An 18,814-nucleotide genomic window follows, 5' to 3' on the forward strand; every position below is an offset into this window, starting at 1 on the left:
TCTTTTATGTAATACTTGATATTTAATAAAAGCAAAGAAAATACATGTTTTTGCACTTACAAATATAACTGTATTTTAAAGAAGCTATTGAATGACATAAATATACTGTATCTTTGAGTAGGATCTGCTCACTCATCAACATGTAAGGGGGACCCAGAGTCTGACATCTGAAGACACATCTAAGAGAAAGAGTTTGCCTTTTTCTAGTGTGTACACATCTGAACTGCAGAGAAGATACGTGTGCCCATATGCGTTACCTCGAAGGCTTATTTGGTAAACAAATGCATTGGTAATACACACAAACACTTAGTGAGTGAATCATTTTCTGAACTTAGGTCCGTTCAATTCTTGGGCAAAGGACAAAAGAAAGCATCTGAGTCGTGGAAGGTTATAAATTATATTTTTTCGAACAACATTCTCAGAAGATATCAGTTTAAAAGATACACCTACCAGGCTGCACAGAACAGAGTAAGACATTATGCAGGCCTATTTCTTAGTTGGGATATTTGTCCCTGCTTTTCTTATTCATCAACAGACATTAATTAGCTCAGTAGCAAATTACCTCACTTGTTCCTTTGCTAGGTTACATTCAGCATGCACTGTTTGTCATCTCAGATCGTCGCTGGTGTCTGACAGAAGCTCATAAATCGAATAATTGATATCTGAAAAATAACGGGGTTTGAGGACAACCAAGCTCCGTTCTTAAACACAAACCTGTCCAGAGAATATTGAGCGGCCTGTAGGGGGAAAAGGATTTCCTTTAGCCTTTTAATACCATTGTACCTTGGACCCTGTTTATCAATACACTTCAGTGAAAGGTCCACAGTATCTTCCTGTCACCATGCTGTACAATGCAAATGATGAGTGGTGGTACAAAAGTAAATCTGCATAGCAAAATGTTTTGGAGAGAAAAATATATATACCTTATGCTGTCACACAAACATACAGTGATCAGATCATTTACAGCACACACCAGAAGAGTAACTGTGACTTAGTTCCTTTGTATTGCTCTGGGGCACACGCCGCAGCTTCCTGCCTGTGAGCACTCAGTCAGTGTGCATTGTTTTGCATAGATCCAAAAGTTTCAGTGATGCAGCAGCTCATGCAGCAGGGAGCAGGGGAAGAAGGGGTCAGATGTACTTGTTGGCCAGATTCTGAACATCGTTCTTAGTGAACTCGGAGCTCTCCACAGCAGCCAGATGCTCAAACAGCTGAGTCATGTGGCGACGCTCGTCCTTATTCAGCAGCATAAGCACCACCTGTGAAAACAGCGCATGATTTAAACCTCAGCTGCAGATAGAGTAAATAGATGAAATGTGTTATTTCTTAGATATAAGTTACAGTCAGGGTTATGTAGACTTTTAATACTATCGTGGATTTATATGTTTTTGTAACATTAAACCATTCCATGAAAGGGACCTGAAACACATCTTACCGAAAACCTGTCGGTGGTGTGCAAAACGTTGAGGTGTTGGTAGACTAGGCTAGGATTCTTTTCCAGGAGGTGGGAGTCCATTGCCTGCATGATGAGGCTGATAGTGTGTCCATCCAATTGGGTGCTTAAGAAATGAGGAAGCATCTCAGGGGTCGTGGAGGCCAGCAGTTCAGCACAGATCGCTGTGTCCCCGCTGCAACACGCTGCATTCAGAGCCTGTCCGAACTCGTAGGCATCTGTAGGCTGGAGGTTGGTTGGGATATCCTCTCCTCTGCAGCTGTTCTCTGAGTTAGGATCACCTGTCGTTTCCTGGTCACCGTCAACCTGACGATGTCGTACATAGGTTATTAAAGTGGATTAACACAGAAAAGAAAATATGGCAAGCCTACTTCCTGTGCATACACTCATATTTAAAAATAAAATTAAAGTGTACCTACCTCTGTGATAGGGACAGTTTTCCTGGGTTTGGCTGGTGAAGCGTTGGAATTAGCCAGACTCTGTCTGAGCAGCACTGTGACTTCCAACAGCTCCTTCTCAGCCTCCTGCACATTGGGATCCTGCTGCAGTACCTCCTGCAGGTCAGAGCTGCATGCCAGGTAGTCCTGGATGAGGGGCAAGTAAATACAAGTTCAAGTGACTCATTTTGAAAGGGGTGTGAGAAATTCTACAACATCCCCAGTTCAAACATATTTGAGGGTGTTTTTTTTTCTCTCTCGCCCACCTTTTAATGAGCACAGTAGTTTTGTGGCAGTTTTTTAAATTACTAACTCTACTCACCTTGAGGCCTTTATTGGCCAGTGCTCGTCTGTAGAAGGCCTTCTTATTGGTTGGCTCCAGCTTCAGTGCTGCATCGCAGTCGTGTTTAGCCTCAGCAAACCTCTCAACCTTCAAGTAGCACAGGGCTCTGCAAGCACACACATGCAAGTATTTTTATTGACCCACCAGCAGCTAGTTTTGAATGATGCATAACTAAAAGGTATCATGAGTTTGTGATGCACTGGCTTTGAATCAGACATTAAACTTAAGACTGAACATGCTTTAATAGCTTTAATAGCTGTGTTTTCTTCATAATGACAAAGTATGTTTAGCCTCCTGCGTTTTAGCAGCTCTGTGGGAGTAGCAGCTGTGTGTTTGCTCTGCTGTGGCTGAACATACAAGCTCGTCTCCGCAGCAGAGCTTAGCATACACAAGCAAACATGAACACATAATAGAATGCTTTAAATGTAAGCATCGCAGCTTCCTCTGGAACAGCAAGAAAGAAGTCAGGCCTGCCCAGTCAATGTCCGGTTTTAGCTGTATTTGTCTTTGATAACCAGTACGGAGTCAGACAGCTGCTCCTTTGTGTTCCAATTTAGCAACAATACATTCTAATTTATTACTAATGACAGAGTAAAGCCTAGTTGGGATTTGCTTAAAGATGACATTTGAGGATTATTAATTAGCATGTTTTCATTAATCCCAATGAACCACTGGATTTTTCTGGGTTTTATCTGGCAGTTCTTCCTTGTAAGGAAACAAACTATGTGAAGTACAAAGGGACAGGAAGTGAAAGAGACCTCTGCAGTGTTTATGTTTGTGAGACTCTAACCTGTTGGTGTAGATTGAACACTCTTCTGGCTTTAGCTTAAGGCATTCAGTGTACTTCCCCAGTGCATCCTGGTATTGGCCATTCTTCACAAATTCATTCCCTTCTTTCTTCAAAACTGTAAAACGGGCTTCAGCTTTCCTTTCTGTTAAACAAAAAAGCAGATATTGACATGACGAGCAAGTTATAAACCCATATCTGCACTTAGAACAGAATCAAACCGATCTCCCTTTTATTTCAGAATAAACCTTACACAAGAACATATACCAGTCCTCTGTACATTTAGACTTAAAGAGCTTTATAATGTTTGAAATCAATACTGTGCTTGCGTGATGTGAGGCAGAGAGTGAAGTCAGCAATAAGTCATGGAAGGGACTAAAGGCTAATCAATCTGCTGCAAAGTGTCTCCTGGGAGGAAAAACGGTGCCAGCAGCTCTTTCCTTTCATTGGAGTTTAAAAATAACAGCTCAAGTCTGGAAATTGCAGAGTCAGTGAACAGACGTGACATGTCAACTTATATAAAATAATAGACCTGTCCTGCTACTCCTGTTCTACTGCGAAATAACTGAATACAGGAACAAGCTGAGGTTCAGGGGGAAAAAAACGTTTCTCTATTGGCTCATTTAATTATGATCCAATGTGTGGAGGAATTCTGATCCTCTGTTGGAGTAAAAGTGTCAATATGACAAGATGAAAATGCTCCATGAAAAGTTAAAGTCCTGCCATTAAAAAAAATGTAGGGAGATAAAAGACCCAAAAAGGCAAAAATGTGATGGTTATAATATTTATGGATAAATGCATGTGTCCAACTCATTTCAATGTTGGTAAATTGAATCTCTTTTACTTACACTAATCTAGTGCAATGGATCACACTTGATCTGTGATTAGTTCAAATCAACTCCTATGGTTCAGACCACACATGATCGACGGATCGACGTAGAATCATCATCATTTTGGAAAATAAATGTAATGCCACTAAATCCCTTCAGAGAGTCTGAAGTGAATAGAAAGCAGTGTGTGTGTGTGTGTGTGTGTGCGTGTGTGTGTGTGTGTAGGCACCATGGAGTTCTGCTGTACAATTTTATACTTCTCAATATTTTTACTCGGGTTTTTGCAGACTTTCACAAAGAAACGGTAAAGTGCTGATGTATTATTGTGTATGGTTGCTTTGGATCAACACTGGTTGGACATTTCTATGTTCACTTTCACTATATCTGCGTATCAGCTGGGGGTTATAGATAAATACAAAATTAACCTACAACCTGCACGCTGTAGCTGTTCACTAAGCACTCTTAATTAAGCCACATTATACAAACTCTGTTATACAGGACTTCAGGTTTATCTGACTGCTTGTAGTATTGTTATTATTATTATCATTATTGAAATAGTAGCAGTGTGTATATTGACGATGCGATACATTATCTAGATGCATTTTAATTACAGTTACAGTCAGGGCGTAGAAATCTGTAAAGATCTTTTTTTGTGGCTGAGACAAAAATGATCCAATCTGTGATCTGATCCAAACCGTGAGATTTGAGATTCATTGGAACCCTCGCAAGCATAAGTGAAAACAACTTTGTTGCTGAGCAACCACCGAATGTCCATAACTGCCTGTCCATAACTTTATATGATATTTCCATGGTGTTAATTCCCAGACGGGACCTTTATTTTAACGAGTCAACAGGAGTGAGTAGGAGCAACCTCCTGGTTAGTAAATAGTTAGTTAGTTAGCAACTCTAAAATGTGCATACAAATGAACAGGCTGAGGGCAGGTGTCTTGGCTCTGTGGTTAGAGTCTTTACACTTTTTCAATGTGTCCTATTAAAAAGAAGGAAAACATGCTTTTGAAGTCTAGTCCATTTCAGCTTTTTGTTAAATGTTTTTCCAAATAGAGGTATTTATAGGGCTCATGCAAAAAATGCAAGGTGTCCAGTACAGAAAGCCAACCTATAAACATTTAAAAGTCACATATGTTTGAACTTCAAGGCTCATTAGACAAAGTCTAAAAGGAGCGGGCAAACTGTCTAGGGCAATGCCAGTGTAGAAGACAAATATTAACATGGCCTTCAGAAAGTACAGGTCTATCATGTCTGCATGTCTTACTTCCACTTATTTTTTAAAGATTTTTCAAAACCTTTTTTTTTCCTTTATTGACAGGAAAGCTGAAGAAAGACAGGAAATGCGTGGAGGAGAAAGCGGGACAACCATACATCACAGGAGGCCGAGGCCAGGAGTCAAACCTGCATCCACGGCCTGGAGGACTGTAAATGGTTAATGGACTTGACCTTATATATTATATACTTATCCAGTCTTCTTACTACTCAGTAGCCTCTGTAAATGGGATGCCTGCTCTACAGGCTGAGCTAAACCAGTACCCCACACTTGTAATTATTAACCCAGCATATCTAAAGTTCAAGGTTAACAGTTTCAACATGTAATTAGTCGAAACGTTTTTACAAACATCATCGCTACCTTGATTCAGCCCAGTAAGTGATTTTTTTTTGTTTTTGAGGACAGATCTCAACAGATGTGATTATTCCTTTATCAAAACAGACCTGCATCCATTGCTGCTTTCTCTGCCCGGGCCTGGAGGACCTCTTCACTGGGTGGCTCCTCTCTACGGTGCTGTTGAGCTGACAGAGGCACCAGAGGAATGTCGGGAAGTTTCTCTCTCCACTCTGTACCATCTTGCTCAATCAGCAGCCGAGTGATCCTGGAGAAGGACGCAGACCGGTCAACACACGGACGTTACGTAACAAAAACAAGTTGAATATAAAACTCACCATAACACACAAACAAATGTGATCAAATAAACTATTTTTACAGTGTTTTATGCAATACACTTCAGTCTTCTAGATTACATGACAGCATGGAAATTTCTGGTGCTCCTGAACCCAACTACCCAGGTGAGTTCTCCTCGTTGCATAACAGCGCAAGAGGACATGCACTCTACAAGCCATAATTAGCCTCAAGCTGGAGCTGCTTTTGAACACCAGCTAAATCTTTGAGCCACTAATAAGACTTTGTATGTAACACACATACTGGTAGTTTATTGTGATCATAGAACAAAACAATTTGTGGATTGAGGTAAAGAATAAAATAGCAAATGTACAAAATGTTGAAATAATATTGTGGAAGAAGGAAGGGGTGATTCACTTTATTTAGTTTCTATCTTATATCAGTATGTGAGATGTAATTATTTTGTTTGTCAACCACAATTAAAATAAAGGCAAGGATACGGTCATTCTAGATCTTGATCAGTAAACATGACAGAGATCACTCAGTCAGTGTACTCATCTCCCTGCCTTTGCGGCCTCTCAGCTGAAGACAGGTGGAGTAAATACCTGTTGACGCTGTCATTTGCTGCTTGAACACTGATGTCTATCTGCAGGACAGTCTTGTAATCCACGTAGGCCGTACGGTAGCGTTCCAGGGACTCATAAGCCATGGCCCGCCGCAGGAGAGGCTTGAGGGAGAAGGGCTGCAGCTCCAGGGCTCTGATTAGTATAAATAGATGTGATGAGACAGGAGCAAAGGATCAAGTCGGATGTCTGCTTCCTCTGTTATATTTGTGACATGACAGATTAAAACATTTACCTGTTTTTACAAAAAAAAAACGTTAAAAAACTATGTTGAACTTTAAGCTTACTGCCCAAATAGTCAAATTTGGGATAAATTCCACACCTAGTGTTTAGTGGGCAGAAGAAGCCAAGAGCTCCTGAGTAGAGGGTGCAAATGGAGGAGGATTCTTCTGTATTGCAGACTGTTTCCTGCACTCACACATCGGCTCACCCTGACTTCAAGGTGACTTTTTTTTCCCTAGATATCTGGCAGGACAAAGTCTGCATAAAGTCAGGTTGAGCAAATTTAAATGTTTGCATTCACACATGCACCCCAACCGGAAAGTGTTGGGAAATTTACAGGAGTACAGTGAATGTGTGAAGGGGCTTACATCTCTGAATCCATGTGTGAAGGTGCTGTATTTGCATGTGTAATTAATACACTGTGTGACAAGGTCAGTAAATAATTATCTTACCTTGTGCAATCCTGTATGCATTCTTGACAGTTGCCATCTTTTAGGTAGCATGCTGCTCTGTTAGAATACAGAATACAAAGGTCCTCTGGGCTATCGATCCCTGCATGAGACAGACAGATACCACAAATACAGCATGTATTACTTTGTACTGTTTGCAATATTATGATTATAAATATCTCATTACACACACAGACATGTTAAAGCAAGCCAAAAGGTTTTTTCCTATTTAAAGTGCTGCCACTTTTACAGCTTCAAGTCTAGAAATTGAATAGATGTGTTCTGAACGAATATGGAGCATAAGGTAAGGTATTTCAATTAAAAACAGTTTGGCATATAGATGATTGCCAATATGTACTCCGCCTTTGCTATATGAGTGGGAGTGTGTTGCAACGATAGCTTTGTCTAAAGACGAACAGAAGTACTTTTTTGTTGCATAAGCATTAGAGGTGTAACTTTTAAAACAAACAAAGGGTGAGGTTATCGCCTAAAGTCGCTCATGGTTCAGACTTACAAATGTTAAATAATTGAAAGCTACATTAACGCATGCAACGATTTTATTATATGACCTCCCTACCAATTCTCTCGTTTGAGTACCTTGCAAGCTTTTAACTTAACTTCTAAGCTACGGCATGAGTCTTGAAGTTTAACCAAAGTTCCTTAAACTCTTTGTTGGGGCCGACATAGGCAGCAGCAGGTCAACCATTTGCTCCATTACTATGACTTTTATTTCTACTTTATAGGACTAACCTATGATGGTCTTGATAAAATGTTTCCTCTTCTTTAACAAATGCAAAGGTAAAGTAACACAAGGAGGATGACAACCAAGGAACAGCTTTTCTATCCCCTCAGCACATAACGCCGATCTCTGAATTGGCTACCAGTACCTCACAGAATTAACCCTAACCCTGACCCTGACCCTGACCCTAACCCTAACCCTAACCCTGTGGACCAAACTACCAGAGGAGCTAAGACTCAAAACAGTGCTAACTACTTTTAAATCCAAACCTGTTTAGCAAAACGTCTTAATGAATAGTCTTTCACATTCAGTGTTTTTGTTTTGTCTTAGTGATACTTTGTTGTATTAGTTTAAACTTCATTGTGTTTATTTTCCTTCTTTTTATCTTGTGTGTGTTTCTTTATTGGTTTTGACTCTGTGTCTAATTCTATTTGTTTCTGTAAAGCCCTTTGGGTTGCCCTTGTGCATGAAAAGTGCTGAATAAATAAATATGCCTTTTGCCACAGACTGCACATAGTCTAGTTGCTTTTTTCACCACTTGGCTAATGGTATTTTTACTTTTTACTGTTTTCCCATCATCCTCATCATTGCTCTGCTGGATTTGTGCCACGACAGTACGGTATACTGTATACGAGGTTCAACAACAATCAGAGATAACTCTTTTGTCTTTTCTTTGCAATTTCTGAAAGTGTCTTTGTGACTTTTTCCCTGCTCTTGAATGCAACCACAACTCGAAATCTAGACTTGTCCTTTTAACAAGTTAACATTTTTGTTTATTCATTATTGATAGATCAGTATTAATCTATACATTTTATGATTCCTTGTCCTTTATCTCAAAAGCTCACATATAGAAGGTTTAGGTGTTTTAAAAGGCTTCAAAAATGTATTCTCATCTCTACTAAGATGAAGTCTCCATGGATGAGGCCTCCACTACATCAGACAGCTGCTGGAACTCGTGTGATGTTGATTCCTTTTGTTTAAAATACATTCACAGAGCAGAAATAAGTGCATTATATTACATTACATTAAGTGCCAGAAAGACACCGAGCCTATGCTATATGGTGGATGAGCCTGACAGGCAGCAGTTTCCCTCTCTCCATCAATCGCTCACTTTCTCTCTCTTTGTGAGAATTACAGCAGCAGTCCTACAGATTCAATTTCACAGTGAGTGGTTAGTAGTCATGTGACCTGTACAGACCTGAGCTCAGAGGCTTAGAGCCAGACTGGGGCTAAAACAGAAACACTGTCTGTGTAAATCACAACTGGCAATTTGTGACGCATCACGGTAGTGACAGAGTCACTAAATACCCAGAAACAGTCCAAGATTAAAATCCAGAGATATTAAAATATCTGGTTTTATAAATGGAGGCACTAGCATCACAAGTGCAAGGTCATGACCTTTGATTTAAAATCGCATTTGCAAGTTACAATTAATAATTTTAAGGAATTATCAACATAGACGAATATTACTTCAAATATCAGTGTACGAGCCTTTTTTCTAGTCACAGCCTGTAAACAATACACTGGTGTCAGTAAATATGCTTTGTTTACTCACACTGAAGCACACATATATAACTCTAATACATATTACAAATCAACTAAAGTCTTACATACCAATCAACATTACTACAAGCCACCTCAGGCAATAATAACACAAGCAAGCAGAAGAAGGTATTTACCCTACCTGAGTCTGCATAGCCTTGAATGGCCTGTGAGTATTTCTCCAGTGCATCTGCAAACTGTCCGTTTTTAAACTGCAGGTTGCCTTCATTCTTAAGCCTCGACAGAGCTGGGGGTAGGGCTCCACATGGGGCATCAAGGTTGACAGTTTCCCCTGCATTTCCTCCAGACAAAGTTCCCCCTTCATTTCCTCCAGCCAGACTTCCCTTACCTCCACTGCTCTGCTCAGCCTTGACTGAGGCTGTCGAACCCCTCTTGCTTGTTCCATTCGCTTGCTTTTCCTTGGACTCCTGCGTGAATTTATATTTATCAGAGCTGCCTCCTCTGCTTCTCCAGTGTCCATGGTGGGAGTTGGTGAACTCACTGTGAGGACCCCCGTCCCCTCTGCCGTGAGGCTTTTTTTGAGCGTTACCCATGTCTCCCCTTTCAGGAGCAGCTGAGCTCTCCTCCCCTCCCACAGGCTGGCTGGGTTCAACCGGACGAGCTGGAAGGGAGAGGGAGGGAGAGAGGGAGGGAGAGGCAGAAGGAAAGACAGAGATGAGGGGCAAACACACCCACCGGAAGTTGTCAGCGGTTACATCACAGTGGGGGAGGGTTGGACACACATGACACAGAGCACTTCAAACAGGGTGTTCCAGGAAGCAGCAACTCTCAACAGTGAATTACGAAAGCACTGGGTGGGGGAAGGGCGGATAACACTTGCATACACTGTAGTATGTCACGTTACCCAGATGGAAAAGCTTGGGTTTCTTCTATCTAAACCACAGGCAGACAGAAGGGTTCGTGGTTAAAATGCCTGTCCTTCTATTAATAGAATTATGGAAGCTGCCTTTTAAAATACATCAATAAAAGGAAGCTTTTAAAGGAGGACTGTAAAATGTTTTGAATGTACATAGAAGAGCATTATCTGAATTTGAATCGATCACAGATACATTTTTTAGACGGATTCAGTGAATCATAATTTGTCACTTGCCTGTTTATAGTATCTGTGTCTATAAATCACTAATATATAGATACTGAATATAGAGGCGATGAAAGAATTACACCATTCAGTTCTGAATTTCTCACCATTTCTGTTGTCGTCCCCCTCTTCTACTTCTTGGATGAGGATTTTTTTGCCTTTGCTCTTCTGCTCTGGTCGACATTCTGAAATCCTCTTCTCTGTTTCAGACAGAAGTTGCTAAACCAAAAATAGTTCAGACATTAGACAGAGTTTGCTAACTCATTCTGTTGCTGTTTAGTCAACAAAGGTGACACAGAAACTTATACCACAATCATCAATGAAGACATATCCTCAGCATTCACTTACAGTTAATTACTACCCCTTAGACATAATTAAAGGACTTTAAACACAAAATGATGGTCACCATGTAACAAGGAACATCTGGAAGACTCTACTCCAGATGTACAGTAATTAAAGACTACTTTTTTTAAGATTTATTTTTTGGCTTTTGGCCTTCATTTGACAGGACAGTGGATAGAGTAGGAAACCAGGGAGAGCGAGAGAGAGAGTGGGGAATGACATGTAGGAAAGGAGCCACGGGCCACCCGCTTAGAGGACCAAAACCTCTGTACATAATATGTGAACTACTGTGAACTACTTTTGATTCACTTAAAACCTTGCAGCAGTTGAAATGTGTTCTAACATGCCTAATCTCCAGTAATTACAATGAGTCCTATAGTGAAAAACAAAAAAACCTACTGGCATGAAACGAACATATCTCATTAATAGATTCCATCACCTACCGTGGCTGCAGCATTCTGTGGCTCTTTCCTGAGCACCATCCTCAGGTCTTCAGCCGCCAGCTGGAATTGACCCATGTGATTATAAACTTTGGCACGTCGTAGCAGGCCTGATGATGGAGGAGAAATAAAAAATCACATTCTGAATCTAAATTGCATAGATTGAAGCAACTCTTAACTACTTCACAGTAAAGTTACAAATGTAGTACATAATATTCTATGTGAACGATAATGAGAAAGAGCCTCAGTTAACTTACTGTGTTTTGACCTACTGTCAACTTATAAATTGATGCCAAAATAATGTCTATATTTACATGCATTGTTTTAACACCGATAAAGTGGTACTGCACAAAAGCACAAAAGCACAAAAAGCACCTTTCACATTGCCTGATTCCAGCTCAAGTACCCTCTGACAGTCGCTCATGGCGTTATGCCAGTGCTCGAGTTTGATCTCCGCCTGGGCTCTGTTGTTGTAGGCAGACACAGATGGTATAATGGAAATGCTCCTGTAAAGGATGGGCAAAAAATACATCAACCTTTATTAATAAAGGCTAATAGACACACACAGAGAAGTAAAGTAAATGATGATGGATTTGAGCTTGAATTGTGCTTTTCTAAGCTTCTGACTACTCAATGCGCTTTTACACAGTCACACCTACTCATTCACTCACTGATGACAGAGGCTGCGATGTAAAGTGCATCAGTATTAACTAATCCCCTTCACATTCACACTTCGCTGCCGAAGCAGCAGCGAGCAAATTGGGGTTAAGTGTCTTGCTCAAGGACAGATTAGACATGTGGCTGCAGGAGCTAGGGGATCGAACACCCGACCTTCAGATGACCAGCTCAAGCATTAAACCACAGCCACCACTATTATTCCCAAACATTACATGGTATTGATATCAGGCCTTAAGAAATGCAAAAAAAAATCTTCAAATAAAGAAGTGATTTTAAGAGCCAAACCTGGAATAGTATGCAACAGCCTCCTCATAATCATTTGCCCTGAATGCTTCATTGCCTTTGTCCTTTTCACGATTTGCCAGAAGGAGCTTCTCCTGTTGTGATTTCACTGAATTGATTAAAGAGAGCAGATATATTAGACACAAAACAAGCACTAAAAATACTCCATAAAGACATAAATATAAGATGCTATTCTTAAAACATTACATGAAGCATCCACTTCAGTCCAGATCTGGGGGTGTTGGTTGTTTGCGATGGCAGGTGGATCATTTGTGACCATGTTTCCATCAATTCTTTTGCATTCTTTTTCCACATCAAACCTGGAGACAGAGTGAATATATCTGGGTAAAGGAAAACACTGGAAAATAATGTTTAACAGAAGCACCAACCATTTAACTGAGCATCATTGTAATGAGAGAAGCTTAGCGAAGGCCCTTTGAAGAGTGAAACAGGGTAACATGAGATCGCATTCTTTATAATTTTATCACATAAACAGAGAAAGACAAAATTACTCACTTGTCCCATTCTCGATAATCACGTGGTAGAGGATGTTTTGAACAATTCCTCTTTTCTTTTGATACTGCAGTCTGTATGACATATTCATTAATTTTTTTCACTGTATATATAATAACACATGGTGAAATAAATTTTGAAGACTATTCTTTTTACCTGATTAAGCGGAACAGAGCAATTGGACCCTCTTATTGGTGTCATATCTTCTTTCATTGATGCATCAATCATTGGCTCCTGCATTAGCAAAGTCTCAGTAGTTTTGATTTCTTCTTGCCAAATCTGTAGAGAAGGAAAATGTGTAACAGTGACTCCAAGAGAAAATGGATATTATGATTGATCAGAAAACATTAAAATGTGAAATATACCTTTAAGTCATCAAAAATTTGGCTCCACTCATCTTTAGAGAGACTGGCTGCTGTGGCCACAGGGTTTTCCTTTCTGAGAGCTCGGTTTCGAGGGTCCAGTTTCTTCATGTGACTCTCACAGAACTCAAGCAGATGAGGATAAAATCCCTCTTTGCCAGACCTTTAAACAAAGTAAAACATTATTTGAAAGCCCCACATGTTGGATGGGCCATTACCCTACTACAACCAGTGATGTGTTGTGTGAATATTCAATCTTGTTTACATTTTCCAATAATACAAGACTTTAAAAAATGTATTCTCCTTCTTCATCCTCAAAAGCTCAGGTTTTTTTTACCTTAATACTTCTAAGATCTTCTCCAGGTATTTTACATCTTTGCATTTCTCGATGTAAACATAGTCCAAGTGCTCCACAGGAACCTTTCCGCTGAAGTCACCGGCGGTGGACTGGTTTGAAAAGAAAGCTGCACTCATGCCTAGAAGCAATTTAATGCAGTCAGTTATAAAGTCAAACAATGTGGTTCAATCAATATCAAACAATGTTAGGCTTCTGTAAATAATAGAGAAATAATAATAATAATGATGGGCTAACGTTCGTTAACCAAACAATTTGGTGTTATTTCGACAGTTTTGGCTCCGCAGACTTTGATTAAATCAACATTATTAGTTGGTATTGGATACATTATCGTGTAGGAGGAAATAAGCGAATTTAATATTTCCTTTTATCCGAAGTTAATTGCTATTAAACCCCAGAACTAAGAGGAAATAACTTCACCTGGTGTCGTCTGGTTGAGCAGAGAGGAATAGTCCGTTGCCATGGTAACCGCACACGGAAAGAGGCTGCAGGCCCAGAGCGGAAACATGTGACGCAGTCAAACGGTGGGCTCCAAATTTGAAAAACGTGGCTGTGTTCCTGAGGTGTCACCGTTATTATCGGCACTTTGCGTTTACGTTAGCGCAGTTCAGACCAGAGGTAAGACTTTTTGTATTTAAATTATCTCATTTCATTCTTCACATTACACCGGGTTGCCACTATTTTCGACTGTTTGTGTTTTTACGAAGACAACACGTCTGTAAAAGTACCCCTATCAATGTGTTTGTTTAATAACGCAGCAAGCCACACGGGTAAAAGTCGTTACCCACAGGTGTTTTCTTACCGTGCTAATTGGCCTACTGTATCACGGTTGTTGAGCCCAAAATGTAATTGTTTTTTTTAAAGTTATGTAAACGGAAAAAGGTTCAACTCCACTTCAAAATCCCCTAAACCATGATGACGTCATTCGTGTGGCATTTAAAAAACGGAAACGTTATTATTTAAGCCTAATTACAGGGAACACTGACAAGACACAACCAGCCAATCAAATTGCTGTTATTTTCTCCATTTATTCAACCGTAATTAAATAAAATGGGAGAACGACAATAAGGTAAATGGGTTTATTTCCCCGTTAACCCTGTTGTATGAATCCCCGGGGAGTGCAGTGCTTGTTGGTGTGGTTATCTGGCTCTGGCGGCTATAGCTTACTTTACAGCGGGAGAACCCGGATTTAAATCTCCAACACGCCCTCTCATAGCAACACTGATGAAACAGCTGAGAATGTTTAGTGTTGAATCAGGACAAATCTCTGCCTACCGTATACGTCGAGAACAACTGAAAGGATTTAGATAGGCCTGTGTTTAAATAACTCTGCTTATCCTGCCAGTGAGGGGAAGGTAAGGCCACATTCAAGCTGCATTTGTAGCTTTGTTTGTGTGTTTTGAACCAGTCATTGATCTCGTGTTTCACCTGTTGTTTTTTTTTTGTTTTGTTTGGGACTTTTACCTTACTGCATCTTGTTCTCTTTAGGTCTGTCAACATCATCCTCATTTGGTTGTTTCTGTTTGGAACAAAAAAAGGAGCTCGCAGCGGCAGCAGGAGGAAAATGGAGTGCACTCCTGAATCAAACATCTACCCTGAGAGCTGCAAAGGGAAGCACTTTTACGACGACTGCTCTGACAGTGGGTACTCGGGGTTATTCCACAGCCCTCAGAGCACCAGTGGTGCCGCCTCCCGTGCAACTTTGTCCCCGGTAGAATTCAATGAAACGCCGAAAGAGAACCTCAGGGAACCCATCAAATATGTGGGCAAAGACTTGAGGGGAACACAGCGACCATCTGTCGTAAATTGGTGTGAAACTCCAAAAAGAGATTCCTCATTGAGACACAGACTTCTAATGCGCAGACCCACCACTGATGTCAAAACTGACAACACAAGATCGCCATGCACCAGGAGGACCGGCAGATCTGAACATTGGTTAAGTGTATCTTCTGATACTTTGGACACTGTGACAGGAGCCTTGGCATCAAGCACTTTGGAGCACGATTTGCCACTATCTGGTAGGAAACGCCGTCTCCTCTTCACGCAGGCGAGGACATCAACCCGAGAAGATGGAAAGCCAAACTGTGTTCTCCTTCCCGGTTTTGATAGAAGAGTTTCACTCTCAGATGCAGACTTCAGTGAGAACATTTCTGCCTCTGGTCAAATTAATGAGACTCCATGCTTTAGAAAACTCCAGTCTTCCTCATCTAAAGATAACTTTCAATCACCAATCAGCAGTGTTGCTAACAACCTTCATGAAAGCTCAAGTGCACTGTGCACACCATCTTCAACACACAAACCTAAATACATCAGGTATGTGCTTTTTTTTGACACATCTATCTAACGTTCTCTGTGCTATTTAAAAAAAAAAAAAAAAAAAAAAAAAAAATGCTTATGTTTAACCCCCTTCTAACCCCGGACAGGTCTGTGTGTGAAGATAGTGGTTTCAGTTCTTTGACCCTTGATAAATCCCAGGACTCCTCGGTGGACCATGATGGCTCTTTCCAGGAGCTGCTGCTCCCTAACTCCAGAGGGAACAGTGAAACCCCAAATCTGACCGAGACAAAGCGACACTCTCGTTTGCAGCGGCAGCATAGGCTTTCTACACTCAAAGAAGGGGGCTCTCAGTCTGAGGAAGACACAAAGGAGAAAAAGTATGAACATTTTTATAAGCACCACAGCCTTTGTAAAGAAGATGAGGTTTTTGCTGGTGATGCCACCCCTGTTGGAGGTGTTCCTGTTGCGTTTAGCAATAGCATGACCTCTGATAGTTTGGCTTCTGCAAAGCATTGCTACACAACCCCATTAAGAGCATCCACAACCATGCCAGAAAACAAGACACCTTTTAACACCGTTCAGGCCAATCAAGACGTGACTCCGGTCACAGCAAGCCCAGTGGATCTCTCTCTGACACCAGCGCTGCAGCTGGTTCATGCTATGTGTCAGCAGAATGCCCAGATGTTTGTTGGCCAAAGTCCAAGCCTAAAGGAGCAGCTGAAGTCCACAGCAGCACTTGCTGAGACGCTGGGGACGTTCAGGACCACCATGCCATTGGCAGGGCTCATCGGCAGGAAGATGGGCATTGGGAAGATCGACATATTGACAGAGCTGAAGAAGAGGAACCTCAGGCACATTCTCGCCAAAGTATTCAGCCACCTGTCCTCCGAGAATATCTACAGGTTAGGAGTCTGTTTTAAACTCGGCTGTCTTTACTGTTTACACGATGTTAATCCTTTTTCATGCAGTGTATGAATCTTGACGCCTTGAGTTAAGTAGGATTATTCCAGGTTTTTCAAACATCAAACCAATGAGAGTTTGTGATGACAGCATTAACTTACCACTAACACACAGTAAAGTAGATTTAAATTAATGTATGTAACTGTTAAAATGAAAATAAATACATACAGCTCTAGTATTGAATATTATAAATGTATCAAACTTTCTTGTCTGACAAGTTTTGATTTTTGTGTACTTCCCTTTATTACTTAAAACAACGGGCTTCATGATCAAATCAAGGTTAATAACAGTATTAACAGTTAAATGGGAGCAGACATTCTAAGTCTCTATTTGCTTGTGTTTGGAAGGTGTGGTCAAGTGTGCAAGAGCTGGAGTGAAATCATCCAACAAGACAAGCAAGCCCGATTTAAGAGAAGAAACCACCTAAGTAAAGTGGAGTCTGCTATTGAGGTAGGAGATTGTTATGTCATTTGTCATATTAGTATTTGTGTTTAATCGTTTTTTTATCTAATGTGCTTTGACGTACGTAGGTGTTTGGTCAGCAGAGCAAATAAAAAGTAATCAAGTGGAGACCAGTAAAATGGTATTTATTTTCCAGTGTGATTTAATGTAAAGTAATAGGGCGGAGGGCGGAATCATCAATGCATTTGCAATCTATGTTTGCAAATTCAATATTGATTCAGAAAATCCTGAAGTTGATTATCGTGTTGTCAAAAACTGAGGCAAAATGTCCTAAGCCTAATATACGTTAAACTATTTATTAAAAGAAAAGCAGATTCAAACTAAAAGGAAATATTTGTGTTTAAGGGTGCATGCAGTTAACTTTCTTTGTGTAATTACTGTGCAGCACAGTTATGTTTGTGTTGTAAATTCATCTCAGGCACAGATGCACTAGAGCATACTGTACGTTAACGTTTTATCCTTTGTTTATTAAAGAATAATGCAACTGTAAAATACATTTACAATTAATACAATTAAAATCGAATTGACAGTTCCCAGTCCTACAAAGTAACATGTGAAGGAGTATTTCATTGCCATCCAGCTTTTCATTGACTTTGTTTTGTTGTCTTATAGCTTAGTGGTGCTGTCCATGTTCCTGACGCAGAAACCAGACTGACTCTGACTAAGAGATCTGCCCTGAAGATGGTCCAGTCCCAGTCTAGGAGTTTGAGCTTCTGCACCCCACAGTCAGGAAAAAGCACTTTGACCCCATTAAATTCAGGCGGCAGCAGCAGCAGGCGGGATAAATTTCTCGAAGTGAGTTTAAATCTCTTATTGATTGACTAAGAGAACTACTAAGGATATTTCCAATTAAATATTTGCGTTATATTTCATATCATTTTCTTCCCTTCAGGTTGCCAAAACCCTTTTCAACGATGAGTGCCTCAAGCCTTGCCCCCGATGTCAGAATCCTGCAAGGTGTCACTCAGTGAAGAGGGAGGGTGTGTGCAGCACAGCGGACTGTGGTTTCCAGTTCTGCACAGCCTGCTTGTATGCTTTCCATGGCTCCAAAGAGTGTGGGAGCAGGTCTGTAGGCCGTCACAAGAAGGACATTATTCTTCCTGGAAGCGCTAAGAGCAAGCGAAACATTAGGAGACTATGAGCAGGAAGTGGACTGTTGTCCTGTTTGTATTGCCAGAATCATTTTAAATTATTTTTTCCGGTCTAATGGCAAAGACGAGCTGTGGCAACAGAGAAACTAATTTGAAGCTAGTACATGAGAGCAAGTTCTGTACTTATTGATGTTTTTATTCGTATCTATTTACTGTATTTTACCCCCTTTCCCCCCATTTTTCAACACAGTTCTTACTGTTTTTAATTATGAATGTGAAGGAAATCTCCAGCAGTAAAATGAACTTATTTTGCTCAGTCATTTCCATACATGTTGATCAACTGTACATAAAGTGTTTTTTGAGATTTCCCAATTTTACCAATGTTTTTTCAGAGTTATTTAGAATAAATTTATATTTCTTTTTACTTATTTGCCACTTGTGTCTTGTTCTTTTTTTTGACTCTCTCCAATGTGAACAAGTGAATTTATCAGCATTTGGTGCCATCTAGTGGTATGTCGTCCTAACTTAAAGGAATTCTTGTCTCAATGAGTTAACTTTGTTTTCTTATTAAATAAGATAAATTCACTTGGATGGTCACAGTTATCTCAACAAACTACAA

At 40.4% G+C, this 18,814-nt stretch overlaps 2 protein-coding genes and 1 long non-coding RNA gene across 3 annotated transcripts; 2 read left to right on the top strand and 1 right to left on the bottom strand.

Moving 5' to 3' along the window:
- Positions 1 to 378: 378 nt before the first annotated feature.
- Positions 379 to 13,883, bottom strand: spag1b (sperm associated antigen 1b). Its single transcript, XM_061049718.1, has 19 exons — positions 13,826 to 13,883; positions 13,388 to 13,526; positions 13,054 to 13,213; positions 12,845 to 12,967; positions 12,692 to 12,762; positions 12,383 to 12,495; positions 12,179 to 12,284; positions 11,591 to 11,721; positions 11,219 to 11,325; positions 10,541 to 10,652; positions 9,477 to 9,956; positions 7,057 to 7,156; positions 6,365 to 6,517; positions 5,576 to 5,733; positions 3,024 to 3,165; positions 2,213 to 2,339; positions 1,873 to 2,037; positions 1,436 to 1,759; positions 379 to 1,259 (listed from the first exon to the last, which is right to left on the bottom strand). The coding sequence occupies exons 1-19, from the start codon at positions 13,866 to 13,868 to the stop codon at positions 1,131 to 1,133; spliced, it is 2,883 nt and encodes a 960-aa protein (XP_060905701.1). The 5' UTR covers positions 13,869 to 13,883; the 3' UTR covers positions 379 to 1,130.
- Positions 2,268 to 5,626, top strand: LOC132983431 (uncharacterized). The gene is made up of 3 exons (XR_009674838.1): positions 2,268 to 2,411; positions 5,178 to 5,290; positions 5,538 to 5,626. It is a non-coding gene; the product is annotated as an uncharacterized LOC132983431 (long non-coding RNA).
- A 23-nt stretch (positions 13,884 to 13,906) lies between the features above and the next one.
- Positions 13,907 to 18,619, top strand: fbxo43 (F-box protein 43). Its single transcript, XM_061049720.1, has 6 exons — positions 13,907 to 14,023; positions 14,894 to 15,718; positions 15,829 to 16,584; positions 16,990 to 17,092; positions 17,717 to 17,899; positions 17,997 to 18,619. Exons 2-6 carry the CDS (start codon positions 14,970 to 14,972, stop codon positions 18,243 to 18,245), a joined length of 2,040 nt encoding a protein of 679 aa, XP_060905703.1. The 5' UTR covers positions 13,907 to 14,023; positions 14,894 to 14,969; the 3' UTR covers positions 18,246 to 18,619.
- The last annotated feature ends 195 nt before the right edge of the window (positions 18,620 to 18,814 follow it).

This window comes from Labrus mixtus, chromosome 11, assembly GCF_963584025.1.
Source record: "Labrus mixtus chromosome 11, fLabMix1.1, whole genome shotgun sequence".
Lineage (NCBI taxonomy): Eukaryota > Metazoa > Chordata > Actinopteri > Labriformes > Labridae > Labrus > Labrus mixtus.